The sequence below is a fragment of the Pagrus major genome, chromosome 18 (assembly GCF_040436345.1).
Source record: "Pagrus major chromosome 18, Pma_NU_1.0".
NCBI classification, from domain to species: Eukaryota; Metazoa; Chordata; class Actinopteri; order Spariformes; family Sparidae; genus Pagrus; species Pagrus major.
Genome location: NC_133232.1, coordinates 30,730,534 through 30,748,925, shown reverse-complemented (window position 1 = coordinate 30,748,925; position 18,392 = coordinate 30,730,534). Strand labels below are relative to the sequence as shown.

Genomic DNA, 18,392 nt, shown 5'->3' with positions numbered 1-18,392 from the left:
GTTAATTACACTAATTTTCTGCCTACATGTTTTGGTTTTAGGATGCCATGTTGAAGTGTTGAAACCAGTTTATACTGTACACTACAATTCAAGTTATTCTATATAATAAATATGGTTTGTTTACAGTGATGTCTCTGTTGAATGCTTCACAACCATACTTGAAAAGTTATATTGTAACAAAACTGTATAACGTCTTAACATATTGACATAATATGGTGCAGAATAATATAGTATGGGATGGAAGACATGGCATAAGGACAAATATTAGCAACATGTTATATAACATAGAAAATCAATATAGTATGATTATAGTATAGTATATAATAACTAATAAATATGGTACGATATGTGACAACATATCTAGATCATTCTAACATAGTAGAACAAAAAGGTACATTATTATAATATAAAAGTTATATTCATCTGGCTAAACTAACAATTATTATTTTTTATTTCAGGTTGCAAAAGATAATAGTTTTGACACACAAATTATTGTGTTCATTGGGTTTGTGTGGCTTTAAATTAGAACAATGCATCATATTAATTAGGTTCATCAAGTAACTACAGCAGTTAAGTAATTGTAGCGCAGTAAAAGAAACATATTTCCCTCTGAAATGTGGTGGATTACTATAATAAAATAGCCTATAACCTGCATAAGTAAGCACCTCAAAATGAAGGAGGCTACAGTGCTCGAGTAAATGTAAATATTTACTTTCCACCACTGGTTTTAAATCTCAAAATGTCAAACAGATGTGTTTATTTACCATCACAGACAGTCAGTCAGGGCTGAGAGGCTGCAGTCTGGCTGTCGTCCACACTCCGCGGCAGCAGGTGGCGCTGTGAGCGTCACACTTGATGTCAGCCACGGCTAAAAACCCAGACGATGAAGCCGGATCGACGAATAAGCGGGCAGGGAGGAGAGGAGCAGCAGCAGGAGCAGCAGCAGGAGGAGGAGGGAGAGTCCACATAGCAAACTCTGCTGGAGCCCAACTAGCTTAAATCTGACACTAACAGCCAGACATGTAGTCTGACCGGCCTGCCCCACGAACCGAGCACGAACCGGATATTTCGAGGCGTTTTCCCCCACACAATGGCGCACACTGACCGGCTCTGTTGAACGTCTGTGACCTGATCCACATCCAGCAGCAACAACAACATCTGGCTAACAAGCTAACAAGCTGTTAGCATTAGCAACCGGACCACTGTCACCCCGGAAGGCCGCCGCCGCCGCCGCCGCCGCCGGACCGGGCGGGGATTTAACTTTCTCTGTCCGCGTCTGGACCGAACCGACACAAAGTCCACACTCAATGATTAAACGCTGTTTGTCCTACATCGGTAAGAATGTCCTCCGTGGGGATATGCGACGAGGAGTGCTTGGCAATATCCTTTTTTTAAATTGAGTTACAACCTTTTTATGTGATTTTTTTTCCCAGTTTGGATTAGCTTGTTGGCTAACGTTAGCTTCACTGCATCATTTAGTCACTTAGCGCGACGATTAGCTTAACTTAGTAAAGATTGTTTGATAACCAGAAGGTTTAATACATTTTAATTGTTAGCTGTGAGTTTATTCACCTTGTTCCTTACTAGATACAGTTGACTTTTTAACTCAGCTCACTACTAATCATAACAGTATGACCAGTTAGCTAAGGGGCTAGCTAATAAAACTCCCTTAGTGTGGATCAGATTTATATTTTAGTTTTGATTAGCCACCACGTTTCTTTTAAGTTATAATGGCTGCCACTAACCACCTCAGCCACTCAGCTGCTCTCTCCTCTGTCAGTGCCTTATGACTTGTCATTCGTCACGTTAATTTGCCTCCTAATTTTCAATAAGCATGGCTTCTTCTCACAGAGATTGTAACTTGTGTTTGCTCTCACTCATACTAATGTAGCCACACTCCCTAAAATCAAAGCCCTCACTCAAAGCTCAGTGTCTCTCATCATCATCATTTCATCATCATCATTGTCATCATCATCCTCAGTCAGAATAATTCCTTGATTGTGATGCTCACACTGTAAGAGGTCAGGAGCTGAGGGCTGGCCAGAGGGAGCCCAGACTACTGTCACTAATTGAGCGAGGTGGAGAGTTTGTGTAAGTATGAGATCCTGATGGCTGAAGATGTATGTATTTTCTGTCAGGCAGTAGGTAAATCTAGCGAGATGTCACAGGTTATGTCTGAAGTCTGAAGCGGCTCGTGTAGATGTATGAAGTTTTTGAGTCGAAGGCAACACGAGCACCGCTTGCTTTATGTCTTTATGTGGTGCAGGAATGAAATCCCAGCAGAAAAAGACTTACTTCACACACACACTTTTCACCTCTGCATTGATGGGTTGATTTAAAAAAAAAAATTCGACGTCTCAGCCACGAGACACCAAGACAGGTCTTTGTGACTGAAACATCAACATTTTTTAATAAATGTGTGTGTGTGAATTTACTTCATTTTTGCCAGCTTTTTTCCACGTTTGAAGGTCGATACAAGCTGTTGTATATCTGACATCACTGGCCTACTTTGTATTTTATGCTGCCGTGCCTTTAATCGACATGCACTAAACAGCTGTGTATCTTTTTATGCCTTCTAACCTGCAAATGGGTTTATATCACAATGGTTCAATATCCAGTCCGTTGTATCAAAAAGGTGTGTGCCATGATAGCCTCACAATGAGCAATAAACAAGATGATTTAGATCGTACAGTTTGATTATTGTGTTTAAGGGTTGGTCAGTAGATTTTTATTGTGAATAACATTACATGAGCATATTGTTGGAGGAAGTTTGTGAGGCTAAATCAAACAGGTCAGGGGAACTATCTAAAAACTACCTGCATATTTAGCATTTTTCAGGAGAAAAGGAAAGTTTTTTACGCCTTAAGATCATAAACAGATGTTGATTGTTGTAGCCACACACATTTTCAGTCTCAGGTGTCTTGCAGTTGATTGCTGAATAGATGAGTGACTCTTGAGGTCAGAAAGTCAGCGACAGCACAGTGCTGCCTTTTGGAGCTGTCGTGATGTGGCTCAGTGTTTATTAGCAGGATTTTAACCTGCGTCTCGGCAGCTTCAGCATTGTCTTTCTGTGAAAAGGGGATGTTGTGGGTGTGTTAAATCGTCAGTGTTGTTTGTGTTTGTAGCAGCAGGTTGTGGCGTAAGTTAGAGTGAAGGAGAAAGCAATTACACCTACCAGCAGCCAGCTCACTTCGCATTATCCAGAATTCCTCCACTCAGTCCTGAACTGTAATGAGACTCACATGGGCACACAAGCTCCGTCCTCAGCTGACTGCGTTAAAACCACACAGACTGAATTCCTCTCCTGACAGGGAGAAACGGTGAAGAGTCGAGAAGATCAGGTGCTGTCAGGGTTTTCGTTTTCATAACATATTGTCGACATTTTTTCAAATCAGAAGGATTTGTGTAGTTGTTTGGTAAATACCAATGTGAATCTGAGCTTGAAAGTGTTTTTTTCTTAATTCAGAGTTTATTTTGAGGCTGTAGTGTTAATCAAGGATCTCATTAAGCGTCCTCTGGTCAGTGTTGGTGAGGATCTAGTCATGACTGCCCGTCGTCTCTGTCAGCACAGTCTTCTGTAAAGCTGCAGTGATTAATCGATTTGCTGTCAACTATTGAGTTAATCCCCAGCTATTTTGATAATAGATAAATCAGGTTGAGCATTTTTTTTAAGAATTAAAAAAAAATCCATTCCAGCTTCTCAAATGTGAACAGAAAAAAAAAACAGATAACCTTAAAAAAATAAACATCTTACAGTCTCATTAAAAACCCGACATCATGAGCTTTACCACAATATTCATGCTCCGTTCAGGGCTGCTTCATTGCACCGTGTTTCTGATATTTGGTTTACACCCTCGAGACTCGAGAAGAGGATGTTCTCTGTTGTTGATTGTCATGTAGCTTACAACATGAGGGGCCTCTGCTGATTCAGGGGAACTGCGAGTCCTTCTGACATGTGCAGTCGAGCAGTGCTGAATCACTTTCCTCTCGTCAACAGTAATCAGAGTTCTTATGAAGTGGACGGGAAGCGTGGGCGGTGCCCAGCCTGCTGCTCTGACCCTGGTTGTTAGTCAGCCATTGTCAGAGAGTGAAATACGACCCCACCTACATTAACCCACATCACAGATTTGAAGCTGCTGATATTGAGGCGTAGCTCCTCTTAATGTGCTCCTCTGTGCTACAGAAGACAACAAAACCTGACCGAGGCAGAAAGTTTATCAGTTAATGTCGTGTCATTGTGTGTTTATTCCATTAAGCATCTCAGCAGATTATCCTAACGGAGATTTTTGCATGTGTGCATGTGCATTTTAATCACTTTATAATTATGATCTAATCCTAACAGTACGTGTACCCATGTTGCATCTCAAGTGTTCAGTTATTCTAATGATTTCACCCTGATTTCTGTGCATGAAACACAATTTTAATTGCAAGATAATGGCTGAAGCAGATCGTCTGTATATGCTTTATGTTTTTGTGATAATCTTGGATGATATTGAAACCTCACAAAGCTGATGTTAAGAAGATCTCTGTGCTGTTCTCACGCAGACTGGGTATTTTAGCCACCCCTGATGCTGTTGTGGCTCGTCCAGTGCCTCAGCTGTCCATACCCATCAACGGTAATTTTGAAATTGTGCGAGGTATGTCGTTTTTTTTTGTCTTTGTTCTATTTCAAATTCACAATATTAAAGGGACTCTGTGTTGTGCCGACTCCGGTGGTTAGTTTATGTTGGCTGACTCCATTTCTAAACTATTGTTAGCTACTGTTGCGCTCTGCTAGCTGAGTGTGGACTCAAAATTCAAATCAACAAGGCTTGTATAGGCAACCAAGAGAGACGGGGATGGTCCCATTTTTTCAAGTCACGTTACAATCCCCTCACGTATAATAAAAAAGTGATTAATACATGTAAATTGCAATATGTGGTTGCACAGAGCTCCTTTGAACTTTTTTTTTGGGTATGCTTGGGTAAGTTTAATCAAATTCTGGGATATTTTAAGTTGCCAACCGCTGCAAACTGTTCTCTGTGTCTTTGTTTTCTTCTGTGAGATCTCTCTCCAGTGGCTGCATGTTTCTAAACTGAAAGTACATTCGAGGTAGTGTTACCGTTTACTCAGGTAACATCACAGTGGTGTAAAAGTGAAAGTCCAGGGATCACTTCCTCTGTGCGTGGCAGGAGACAGAATTTGAAAATCAACACACACAACAACCAGAGCCTGTTGAAATAATTTACAACACCTGTGGTTTACTCTCACAACAGACCTTTGGACTGCGCACACCGTCTAAACTCTCTTTCCTCTTTCATTTCAGAGGCCGAAGAGGCTCTTCTTATCAACTTCTCAGTAGATTGTAAGTACTTTTTTTTACCTCTTTACCTCAAATTATATTGTGCTTAGAATGCTAAGCTTTGTTTTCAAACAGACACGATGCAGAAAATATGTTGTTTTGGTCTTTCAAGCAAGCCGGAAAGAATAATTTACTGTGGGAACATAAGAGAGCTAGACCCTGGCATTTATTGCACACAGCTTCTATCCAGCCATGCTACATTTTTAGGGCATGCCTTTAGCCAAGTGTCTGTGCCCTTTATTTAGCAGCAGATGCTGGTCATGAGTTACCAGGGCTCTCTGAAAGAATGCTGAATTGTCTCCCTATTAAATCACTTTGCTTTGTTTTCTAGACAGTCTGCATTTCTGTTGTGTTTGCAGAGTCTAAACATGTGTGTAACTGTGTGTGTGTGTGTGTTTTCTTCACCCGTCTCCAGCCCGAGTTAGATTACGAATCAAAGGAGAAAAATCCCCCGAGCTGCTGTTGGAACTCCAGGATGATGAGCGGACTCAGACTTTCCTCACCCAGGTGAAGAGTGCTCAGCAACAAGGTAAGACTCCACCGTCTGTCAGCAGTCTACAGCAGTCGGATGATTAATTATTTAATCACTCATCTAAGATTTATTCACTGAGGGTGGATTACACCGCTCGCTGATTTCCTGTGTATTCTTACCACACACACGCTGGTGGAGAGACTCACTTGGCAGTTTTTGATATCGGATCCACCTTTAAAGGTGCCAGCCCACCTCTGTGAGTGCAGCCAGGAAGGAGTAAAGCTGACGCCAGTACGCTTTCATTCTTAAATTGATGTTTTAGCCACGTGTAAGATTGTTTTTTTGCCAGTAAATGCATGGATCATTGTGCCGTGTCAACATTTTTGCAAGGTAGTGGTACTTTTCTTTTTGCATTTTGAGAAATATGATACATTTAGCTTGGATATTGCCTTTGTATGTACTATCTATTCTTTTTTTATGTATATAATCATTGTATTCAAGATATTCTGGTGACTTATCAGGCTGGAATATATGATGAGTCATCTGCAGTCTAAAAGATGCCACAATTCAACATTTCCCATATGAGGAACATATATTGTCTCACGGAGAGGAGTGCTGTGTTTTCATTCTGTTTGTTTTAAAATGATGTTCGGGCCTGATGAACCTTTGATTTCATTGGCAAAAAAGCAAGGTGCCAGAAATGTGTTTAAAAATATCTTAAGATTAAAAACTATTAAAGAGTTAGTTCGAGTTAGAGCTTCACAATGTGGTAGAAAAAAACCAAAAAACAATCATATTGCGATTATTTTGACACATAATGGGAGCGAATAGGATTCAAGATTAGTGAGAATCATCATTTTTGCATTCACAGTTTTAACTTTCACTGAGAAAACTATTACAATCTTGACGTGACCTATGAGCTTTGTAGCAAATAAACATGTTTGATAATCTGGAGACTGAGATTTTAAGACCGGGGCAGCGTTTCAGTACTTTTTTATAATCCTGTTCTGTCACATTTCACCTTTACAAGCTTCTACTTTTTGGGTATTGCACTTGGCCATATTGTGATTGATTGTGCTGCACTAGTTATCTTCGTGCTTCACAAAACACTGTGAGCTGTGCAGAGATCACAAAATATAAATATCCGTATTAAACTGAAGTATTCTGTAGTGGTGTTGTGACTATTTATATTTATATACTAAGATAAAGTTAGTGAAATAATAGATTTTGAAGCAGGTTCAGTAAGCAGGCAGAGAGTTGTAAATACAGTGTGTGTATATTCAGAACCTGTTCATCCAGTTCCTACTTGTACTACAGTTTCTACTATCATTTACTTTCATTAAGCATTACGACATAGTAATCAGTAGTACTCCAGAGGAACTGTGCCGTCTTCTGCCTCGTCATCAACAAGGCCACTTGTTAACTGCTGTCCTACTTCCTGTTGCAACAGCATTGCTCTTCTGGGTGTTGGCTCATTTTTTATCTGTGTTCATATTTACATTTAGAAAGGTCACCAGGATGTAAAATTATGTAAGTAAAGTAAAAGCATTTAATAAGGCGAATTATTTTCCGTTTTGAGCAAACTGTAGCACCATTATTATTATTATTAATTTATTTTTCACATAATTTAAAATGGTGCCTAAAAAGGTGCTCCCCTCTGCCCGAGTGAGGTTGTGTTAAGTCTGGATTATTTAACGCTTCCTTCTGACGATGCTGTTTAATGTTCGCAGCTCAATCCAGACTCGCGACACAAAAAGCGATGGAGCCCCTTGCACCAACAGCCCTGAGAGGACCAGTCCCCATCCCACCACAAAGAGCAAACAAGACTGCTAACTCTGTGGGCTCTGGAGTCAACCCGCCCAAATCTACCAGTACGTTGCCTCTCAACCTCAACAATAGCATGTCAACAAATCAGACTAACACAGGTAATGTGCAGATACACTGTGTTGCTATATGTTTCAGTTATCATCTTAAGGTTTTGTTTTTCCATATTAGTTTCTCTTTGTTTTAAATGAATCCTCCGCTTTTGAACGTACTGTTTTCTGAAGATCCAGCTCAATCACTTGTCTCAGACTTTGGCTTTGAGGACAACTTCAGCCATGCTCTCAAAGTGGAGGAAAAGAAGAACCATCAGAATCGGATAGTGGCCTCTAGGGAGCCTCCGCCTGTCCCTCCTCTACCTCCTCGCAAAGCCTCCTACACTCCATCCAACCCTCTGCCTCCTCCACCAGTCCCTAAAGACCGAGCTCTCTCCCTACAGGCCAAAGACAGCTCCAAACCAGAGTAAGTTCAGTACATCATGTCAGTTTTATTGGAAACATTGGGTACTTTTTGGCTGATGGCTCAGTATCCCATGTTGGATAAAATATGGCTGGTGTTTAAATAATGTCTGCTTTTTCCATTACAGTAGTTACAGGTCAGGTTTTGACCGTGTGGACAGACAGATGTCTTGGAGCGACAGTCCCACCACCAACAGCATGAGACAGGCTATGTTCTCCAGCCAGGCGGGGCAGAGAGAATACCTCATCAAACACCGCCTGGGTAAGAAGGAGAGCGAGTATGTGGACATCCAGACCTTCAGGTAAGAAGAGCTTCTTTATGCTGTATATCGTTGGTTTTGTCCTGCACACATTAACCCTGCACTGTGCAATAACTTTCTGTTTTCTTTAGGTTTTTCACAGGAACATGGAACGTGAACGGCCAGTCTCCAGACAGCACCCTCGAGCCGTGGCTCTGCTGTGACACAGAACCGCCTGATATGTATGCTCTCGGGTCAGTGAGAACTTATCATACAGTACTTTTCTAAACATGAACAGGAGATATCATTCTCTTCTTACTTCAGTAATATCTAATACGGTGATTTGGTTTTTGACTGTAGTTTTCAAGAGTTGGACCTGAGCACTGAAGCTTTCTTCTACATGGACTCGTCTAAGGAGCAGCTGTGGGTGGAAGCTGTAGAGAGGAGCCTGCACCCAAAAGCCAAGTACAAGAGGGTGAGTCGTCATCGTGCAGCCATTTGCCACAAATTAATACTGTGTATGAAAATTGGGTCCTGCCATGTTGATGCATTGTTAAAGGTACTAACTTGCTTTTTGTCTTTTTTTTTTGTGCGTCTCCAGGTTCGGATCATACGACTAGTTGGGATGATGCTCGTGGTCTTTGTCAAAAAGACACTCAAGAGTCACATAAAAGAAGTGGCTGCAGAGCATGTGGGGACGGGAATCATGGGAAAAATGGTTTGTTCACACTAAACTCAGACCACATTCCTCAAAATACAAAAATTAATGGACAACCATGACATAAATATAACATGATTCTATTCGTTCAAGGCCTCTTTTTGATTTATTTAATATTAAACACATAGAACTGACTTAAAAACTTAAAATAAATGGCAGTTTAAATGTTAAACCTGATCTGTTAATGTTGAATTTTTTTGTTTCCAGGGGAACAAAGGAGGCGTGGCAGTGAGGTTTGTTTTCCACAACACTAGCTTCTGCATCGTCAACTCCCATCTAGCAGCGCACGTGGAAGACTTCGAGCGCCGCAACCAGGACTATAAAGACATCTGCGCCCGCATGACCTTCCACTCACTGGACTACCCCCCTCTCAGTATCGTCAAGCACGAGTGAGTTCCTCGTTCATGTCCAGAGTGAGAATGTGGCTCTGAGTTGATGTGTAAAGTCTGATTTTACACTCATTATGTTTGTATCATCAGCCCGAGGTTTTTTTCTTCACTTGCTGGAACACAATTCTTGTTTCATTCAGTTTTTTTTTTTAAATTTTACTTTTGTATTTTTATTTATTCTCATTTCTTTTTCACATTTCCAGCTTATTGCTTAAAACTCTGTGTTTTTAAGGATAATCATAATCACCACAAAGTTTTAAGATTCATCCGTCTCTTCTTGTGTTTCAGTGTCGTAATCTGGCTCGGGGATTTAAACTATCGCCTGTTCATGTACGATGCTTCTGAGGTCAAACAGCTCATTGCTAATAGCGAGCTTAAAAAGCTTCAGGAGGTTGATCAGGTAAAAGACTGCTGTCTAAATGTAATGGTTTTGCACCAATGACAAACAGCAAAAACAAAACTTGCTACCACTTATACTTACTTTTAACTTAAGCAACGGAAACAAAATCACTGCTTCTGTTTCTATAATTAGCCACAGTTTCCCTCTTTAGTAGTTATAAAAGTATTTCTTGAATAATTTGTCGTGTGTTTCGTCATTTTGACATAAAATAATAGACTTTTTCACTTGAGTGAGACCCTGTGAAGTAGTAAAATATACTTGCTTGTATATTAGACTGTGTGTGTATTTTGCAATTCTTGTGTAAATGCATGACGGTGTTGCGTAACTGAAAATGGTAAATCTTTCCTGGTAATTTGAGGTTAGACGTATAACGGAAGTTGTTTTGCCATTACTACACAAGTTGTTTGTAATCTGTCATAATTTCCTCTTTAACTCGGTGTGAGGGTCAAGCATATTCAATGACTCTGTTTGAGCTCTTTCACCAAATAATACGCTTAAACGTTGCCTCTTTTATGTGTAGCTGAACATTCAGAGACAGACGAAGAGAGCCTTCACAGACTTCATGGAGGGAGACATCAACTTCATTCCCACTTATAAGTACGACCCCAAAACTGATCGATGGGACTCAAGGTAAAAACATATCCCTGTATCTTCTTTTAAAAATGATTAAATACACAAAATCGCTCCAGGACTTGCTATTTTATTGTTATTGCCGAATCATTCTCTGTTTCAGTTTCTCTTCTTTGCAATCCTGATAACATTTTGCTAGCGAGGAAACATTTCCCGGCCTTATCGTTACACTAATACAGAGTCAGCAGTACTGTGTGTGTGTCTGATGTCTGACCCCCCGCTTTGGCTCTGAAACTGTGACTGTTTCCTGCAGTGGGAAGTGCCGTGTCCCGGCCTGGTGTGACAGAATCTTGTGGAGAGGCAACAATGTCAAGCAGCTCAAATACCGGAGTCACATGGAGCTGCAAACTAGTGACCACAAGCCTGTCAGCTCCCTCTTCACCATCGGGGTAAGAAGCTATGTTCTCCAACAAGAAACCCTAAACTGACACATGCAAGGTCCTGCATTTAGTTTTAACAAAGTGTGTGACGTGGATGTAATGAATACTTTATTCTAAATAGGCCATTTGTGTTTCTGTAACAGGTTAAGGTGGTGAATGAGGAGCGCCACAAAAAGGTGTTTGAGGAGATTGTTCGGGCGATGGACAGAATGGAGAATGATTTCCTTCCATCTGTATCTCTGAGCAGAAGAGAGGTGAAAATAAAAACCTTTTAAAAAAGAGTAGCATATTGTAATTGTTTTATACAATTTGTAGGTTAAAGTCACGAGGAATCTGTGGTTAATGTCGCCTCTCTTTCTCTGTCCTGCAGTTCACATTTGAGACTGTGAAATTCCGGCAGCTTCAGAAGGAGCGTTTCCAAATAACAAACGACGGGCAGGTCCCCTGTCACTTCGCCTTCATCCCCAAACTCAATGACTCGCAGTATTGCAAAGCTTGGCTCCGTGCCGAGCCAAGCGATGGATTCTTGGAGCCAAGTAAGTCCTTTTTAATCTTGATAAATCCCTTTTCTTTTTTGATTATCCTTCAGCTTGTTACCTCAAATTTCACACCTGTGATCATGTAGTATTTAGATTATTGATGATGAAATGTAAAAGGGAGATTATAGATGCAGTTAAATCTCTTCAAGACTTGTGGATTGGTGCATTTCTCCTGAAATCCTCTGACAATGTTCTCATCAGAAAGTTGGGTTATTGTGAGGGTTGAACCTCTTGTCTTCCTGAACAGATGAGACCCTGGAGATCTATCTGGAGGTGTACGTCAGTAAAGACTCCGTCACGCTGCTGAACTCCGGAGAGGACGCCATAGAGGAGATTCTGGTGCTCCATCTGGACCGTGGCAAAGACTACTTCATCACCATCTCTGGCAACTACCTGCCTAGCTGCTTTGGCACCTCGCTGGAGACTCTGTGCCGCATGAAGAAGCCCATCAGAGAGATCCCCATCACCAAACTCATCGACCTGGTGAGGGACGGGGAAAGTGAAATCCAATCAGACCAAAGTGAAAGGATTAGCGAGACATATTTTCCTCAGATTAGTTGAGACTCTGATTGTGTAAACCTTCCTGTACACAGAGCAGTTTAGCTGAGATTGTAATCCGATGGCTGCTCCTCACTCTGGTAGCTATTCACTACCTGAAACCTGAGCGGGAACGCGTGAGGGCTTGTTCACTCCCTCAGGGGAAACTCAGTCACACAGAGAGCCTATATTTGGAGTGCTTAAAATGTCTCAACCTGTATATTTTTGGCCAAGAGGGGCCAAGGGAACGAGGAAGTGGCAGAAACATGGGGAGGGAGCTCCTTTAAAAACAGGGAGAACTGACTCAGGTTAGGCCCATATTAGTGCTGTATATAAATAGCCTCCTGGTCTCAACACATTCACCTCTGTCTGTTTCCATAAAGCTGTTTTTGACTTTATCTGATTTGGCTTTTGGGTTATAGTGCCACTATCATAAGTCCTCCTTTATTTCTATTTAAACTATTCCATTTTTCCTACTTGCCTGGTGTACTTGATCAATGATTTATGCAACAACAATCAGTAATCTATCTTCTCTTCTGATTCTGTGTTTATGCATACCACTTCTTTCTACTTCTCTTCTTGTGTTTACCTTCATCGCCTCTGCTTGCCTTGATCATTCCTTTCCAACTCTTCACTGTGGGTGTGTGCTGACTTCTTGCTCAGGGAGAGGACAGCTTCATGGAAAAGGTAAAATATTAACACTGATCCTGATCAGCTATCAGGTAAATCAGGGTCAATATCCCCTTAGTTACAAGGCTTTATGACACTTAATTGACCTTCCTCAATTTCCATGTCATAAAGGGAAACTGGTCAAGTTATCTTCGAAGTCCGTCATATCAGGATATGACATCAACAAAATCCCCAGTATAGACTACAGCCTGTTAATGTGTAACCTCAAAGGTCCGGTGTGTAGGATTCAGTGGCATCTAGCAGTACGGTTGTAGACTTTAAACAACTGAAGACCCCTCGCATCACCCTTTCCTATATTGTCCGCTAAAACAAGTGCGAAAGGCCCTCTCTGGAGCCGGTGTTGGGTCTATATGTTCTGAGCAGCTGTAGAAACATGGCGGTGCAACATGGTGGACATGGTAACAAAAATAGGATGATTTTTAGTTTCAGTTCATTGTACACTAATGAAAACATAATTATGAATATTATATGACATCTCTGCCCCTAAATCTCAAACACTGGTCCTTCTTAATATTTAATGTAATACTGATTTCATGTCTGTACATAAGTATGGAGGCTAGAGATGGGAGTCGATTAGCCTAGCTTACAGCGTATAGACTGCTGGAAAGGGCTAGCCTAAACTCTTAGTGGCCAACCACACCTTGTCGTTACAGGTACGGGTGCTTCAGAACGCTCTGGAAATGCGTGTCTGACAAAAAAGCGTGGTGAGCACTGCGGAGTAGGGCTGCGTCTGCAACCAGGCAGTCGAAAAGTGGTGTGACTCTCCACCTTGTGCTTGTGTGTACAAACACAATTAGTCTGCAGTGACGCATCTCAGTGGGATGGGCCGCTTGGAGAGCATTAAGATGGAAAACAACTACGTAAAAATAATCCAGCATGAGGCTCGGTTATTGGGAGCCTCTTGCTTCGGGTAGCGGTGAGACATGAAGATCTGACACGTTGCTTCTGTGTACACCTTAGTTTGATTAAAATTTGCTTTACTCGCTAATCAGAAAATAGAATCGGTTCCTTCTCGCTCTTCAGAAAGCTGACAAGGGCAACAACGGGTAACCCGCAGGCACTCACAGACCAGACCAGACCGTACCAGCTTAGTTATAATCTGTGTGCTGATCAGTCATCCATTAAATCTCCCCTGGCCCACTGAGGACAGGGAACACCAGTCCAATGAAAGTTAGGCACACACTAACGCACTAAATCTCATTTCACAGCAGGTCACCCTCGCTGCACAGCTCCCTCACACACGTGATCAAAGCTAATGAGCAGACGTATTAGGGTCCGTTCAGCCGAGTTCAAACGACAACTCTTGTCTTCCACTTCATAACTTGTTAGCGATCAGTGAAACTGAGTAGCTGCATGAGTAAACAGATCTCCTCTTAGAATCTGAATTAGGCAACGTTTCAGTGTCACAGTTACACATTTTATGTGAAAGCTTTCTTGGTCTTGAATGCCCTCTAGAAGATTCACCACGCTGTAAATACTGTGAAGGTTCACAGTCGAAGCTCTGGGTGTTGAACCATTTTACAGAATATCACATTAGTTCTGCATGTTAGCTTAGCATCGCTCCTCATTAAAGGCCCCACTCCAGTTTCCCTCTGCATTTATGTGCAGCCTCACTAGCTGAGGTTATTTTTGGACGTCTCTTCTGAGTCTCGGGGATCCATTTGCAGAGACAAAAAGAATTTGATATCCAGCGCTTTCTAAAATGACCCTCCTTCAAGTTTCCAGACCTCAGAGATAATCCTGATCTCACTGCTGCTCCTGCTCCATCACTAATTGATCAGACGTGTCACTTGCAGTCATTTATAGTAATCTCTGTGAATCATAGTATTTGAATGATGTCATGATGATGTTAGTGTGATGAATAGGCATACTATTCTTGTCTCTTCTACGGTTTGTCAGTGTGAAACTTGACTGTGTCATCTTTCATCAGGAAAAGTCAAAGGTGAGCTTCCTGATGGAGGGTGCAGGTACAGAGGACAAACCTCTGAAGATCCCCAAAGAAGTGTGGATTCTTGTCAACCATCTCTTCACCAAGTCCTGTGATCAGGTGAGAAGCCCACAACCTCTACAACACAGGATGATTATCACTGAGAACTGATAGGACTGCTGAAATGTGAGTTAGGGATGTAGTTCAGTGAATTGTATTGTTGTGAAGCAACAGGAGTGATGTGCAGGGATGTGCATATGATGACCAGACAAGCACTTCCCACTTTACTAAACTGCGTAACTTTCATGTAATCTACCCTTAAAGACCAAGACAAGATATATAGACTGTAACATGATGTAACAGCTCTATTTTCATATCATATTATCCATTTTATGTAGCGTTTCCTGTGAAATCATACATCTACAAAACATCCTGTTTTCATGAGCTGAGAAACTGCCCTGTCAGCAGTTTTTTGACAATGTGTTTTTCAGATATGTTAAAGGGTTTTTACGTTGTTGATTCATTTTGGGTACTAAGACAGTTTGCTCAACTCGTAAAAAACAACTCAATCCTTCTAATTGCCAGATTTTTAGATGCATGGTTTTCACTGGACATTCATTGCACATACATTATGGATCTTCTCGTTGTCTTGTTATAACTGGGATATTCTTCACACTCCTGGATTAGTGAAGTCACTTAACTAAATCGGTTCCACACTTTTCAATAAGCATCCTTCATTTCTGATTAGTTTTTAAAGATGAAGGATTATAAGAAACTTGAGCTGTTCTGGAAAAGGGAGGATTTTATTTTAAGTTTGGGACGGGACAATAAGTCCTTTGTTTGCAAAGTAATGCAGTAGTCATGTTGACGTCTGACACATGTATCACCGGTGCAACAGTATGACTTGTGGTGTCTTATGAGTCCATGTGGGCGGCATACTTGTGCGTATGACACAATAACTAACAAAGGAACTACAGTGATACTAATTGGACTGGAGGTTTTGGGGAACTGTTTTAAATATTCCTTATTTGTCTCTGAATGTCTCCCAGGAGGACTTGTTCCAGACGCCGGGCCTGCAGGAGGAGCTGCAGAGCATCATCGACTGTCTGGACACCAGCATCCCCGACTCCGTCTGTATCCTTGTTTATGAAGCCGGTCCCACAGACATGAGCAACATTAAGATACATGCTAGCATACTAACTCAGATAACACATAGACCGGGGACATATGGTTACGGGTTTGTTAGTATTATCATGATAATGACACCAGTGCGTTGTTGGGAAGTTTACAGATAACAGGCAGAAACGGGTCTGAAAATGAATCCACCTGCATCACTCCCGTCTGTTATATTCAGATCCATATACATCAGCAGGCCCACACTGGACTCCATGTTTGCTTGTTCTTCCCTGACTGTTGTTGCAGCTGGTTGTAACCACTCTGTAGCCGAGGCTCTGCTGATCTTCTTGGAGGCCTTGCCGGAACCAGTGGTGTGTTACGAACTCTACCAACGGTGCCTAGACTGCGCTCACGACAGCCGCCTCTGCAAACAGGTGCAGTGACTACACTGAAAACACCACGTAGTTATCTGCTCACGCTGAGATTTACTGTGCGATGTTTAACGAGGCGGTGTGACCTGTGTAGAAAGACTCTTCTGTCTGACTAATCTTTGTTTACGTTTGACAGTTGATCTCCCAGCTGCCCCGGGCTCACCGCAACGTGTTTCGCTACTTAATGGCCTTTCTGAAGGAACTTCTCAAGCACTCACACAACAACAACCTAACAGCCAGCCTCATAGGTATGAAATGCTAAAATAGAGAGGGAGGGGGCTTATCGCATACACCGCAGCTAGCCACCGGGGGGCGGTGGAGATGTTTTGGGGAACTGTTGTGTAATTCATCTCTATATACAGTCAGTGGTTTCAGTATTTATATATTGTCTTGGCACTGCTGATTATATAGAACGTGTAAAGTAAAAAGAGTCTCACGTTTGTAAATTTTTACCTCTCTGTCCTGTTCTTGTGTTTCAGCAACACTCTTTGCCAGCCTCCTCATCCGACCGCCTCCCAACATGGCGGGCAGGCAGACCCCAAACGACCGGCAGAAAGCCATCGACTTCATTCTGGGTTTCCTCATGGCAGGAGACGAGGAGTAACCGAGGTCAACAGTCGCTCATGACGTCAGTCGGGTTTTGGAGTCGATTCCCAACCTGACATCCTGCTGGCAACGAACCTGGACCTGCAGGAGACTGTTTAACAGGATCCACTTGGTATTTTGTCATCTATTGGAGACCAGTGCAGCAGTTTTGCACCCCACCGTTCACAAACTCTCGCGTTAGAGGAAGACTTCCATTAGAACTGTGCTGATGTTACCAAGTGTCATATCTTCAGTTCATTCACAGAACGAACCACTCGCTGCACCCGGAAGCACTTGGGAGAGGTTTGAACTGATGCCTAAGCACTTTCTGATGACGTGAAGGCCCTGCGCCTCCAGACTACAATCGTCCTCGTCCTCAGCTGGCCCTTCTTATTGTAGGTGCTCATGCCAAAATAACAGTGAGTGGTATGAATGTGAAAACACTATGTATCCCATAGATGCTAAGAGAGAGACTCGATTACACTAAAGAAAAGGAGGAAGTCCTTAAGTTTTAAGAAGTAGACTGAATACTAGTATATGGTTTTAAGCATTAAATAGTGGGAATGGGATAATTGTGGAAATATATATTAAGAATGTTTAAGCTTAAGATAAATCCCGACAATCATCCATTCTGCAGCATTTTAACTGAGGGGAGAATATTAAAAACAAACATTACTCATAAACATTGTATTTTACCTGTTATTTATATTGTTTTTCATCTACGTTTGCACCAGTTTTTCGTTTCCTACTACAATTTATTTTCAGCTCTGCAATGGTTGTAAAATATGTCATCGGAAATATTCATAGCTCGTTTTTACCGTCTTGTTAAAAAAACCGTGAATGTTTGCTGTGTCTTTGTGTAACTTCAGCCGTGAGCCTTACATCTGCCAGTTCCTCATGAGTTATAAAACAAGTCTGTTAACACACACTAACTTCCTGGTCCAAGAGTCGCCCCCTGTGGTTCTTGATGTCTTAAATCTTGTAAATAGTGATTGTTTCGATCGTCGGTATGGTGGTGCAAATCTGTGATGGTGTCTGCTGTTTGTCATGAAGGTGGTACTGTTGATGTCTGTGTTCGTTTACATGTCCTTTTCCTCACTTCTGCCTCATCATCTGTTGTTAAAGGCCTGTGTGATGCCAAGACACAAGCCACGTTGTTCCTCCTGGTGAATGCAGAGGAGTAATTTTCCTGTTTTTAAGCAATGCAGCATTTTTTTGGGTGCAAGTTTAGCAAGATTTAAAGGCTCATTACTCTGCGGGATCACAGTCTGTCTTTGTCTTTGTGCACCTTTCTCATTCGTGCCACAGACTGCAGTCACTGTTGCATAACATGTCATGGTTATTGAAATAAGGAACTGCTCTGCCGTGTATAATGAACAGTGTTTCCTCTTTTAACAGTTTTACCCAAGACATGTCAGCGTTAGCTTTCCCACGAGACAAAAATACTCACATTTATGGCATTAATTTTCCCTTATTCGGTATCTCCTGTGATGCCGGAGACTTCAGAAGATTTCATGTTTGGAGACAATGTGACAACACTGACAATCAAAGCCTGTCGGCCCGAAGTTGCTCTATTCTTGTGTAGTTTCTTCTGCCTTAATGCCATCAAAGCACCAGATTCTTCTCGATCAAGCCGAGCTTTGCCAAAATGTGGCTTGGGCCTAAAAGAGTACTTCCTGGTGATTCAGATTTGGGATTTAGTAGCCATTTAGTACCACC

At 41.8% G+C, this 18,392-nt stretch overlaps 1 protein-coding gene across 2 annotated transcripts; it reads left to right on the top strand.

The window, feature by feature from the left end:
• Window positions 1–966: 966 nt before the first annotated feature.
• ocrl (OCRL inositol polyphosphate-5-phosphatase) lies at window positions 967–17,356 on the top strand. Of its 2 annotated transcripts, XM_073486693.1 has the most exons (23): window positions 1,251–1,381; window positions 2,013–2,091; window positions 4,546–4,637; window positions 5,306–5,344; window positions 5,757–5,870; window positions 7,544–7,738; window positions 7,862–8,096; window positions 8,221–8,394; window positions 8,484–8,585; window positions 8,692–8,806; window positions 8,933–9,049; window positions 9,257–9,438; window positions 9,727–9,838; window positions 10,359–10,468; window positions 10,722–10,857; window positions 10,992–11,102; window positions 11,219–11,384; window positions 11,635–11,870; window positions 14,545–14,661; window positions 15,591–15,675; window positions 15,964–16,091; window positions 16,225–16,336; window positions 16,568–16,788. In XM_073486693.1, exons 1-23 carry the CDS (start codon window positions 1,342–1,344, stop codon window positions 16,690–16,692), a joined length of 2,922 nt encoding a protein of 973 aa, XP_073342794.1. In that variant the 5' UTR covers window positions 1,251–1,341; the 3' UTR covers window positions 16,693–16,788. The 2 variants fall into 2 exon arrangements, with proteins under 2 accessions (XP_073342796.1, XP_073342794.1); XM_073486695.1 differs by lacking the exon at window positions 2,013–2,091 and having other exon boundaries at window positions 967–1,335; window positions 7,886–8,096; window positions 16,568–17,356.
• Window positions 17,357–18,392: the final 1,036 nt, after the last annotated feature.

What these genes read in the sequence shown, in the direction of transcription:
- ocrl (XM_073486693.1), top strand. Translation starts at nt 1,342, where the DNA reads ATGTCCTCCGTGGGGATATGCGACGAGGAGTGCTTGGCAA. An exon ending in GAGCGAGGTGGAGAGTTTGT is followed by an intron (nt 2,092 to 4,545) that starts GTAAGTATGAGA and finishes GTTCTCACGCAG; the next exon opens with ACTGGGTATTTTAGCCACCC. An exon ending in CAAAAGCCAAGTACAAGAGG is followed by an intron (nt 8,807 to 8,932) that starts GTGAGTCGTCAT and finishes GTGCGTCTCCAG; the next exon opens with GTTCGGATCATACGACTAGT.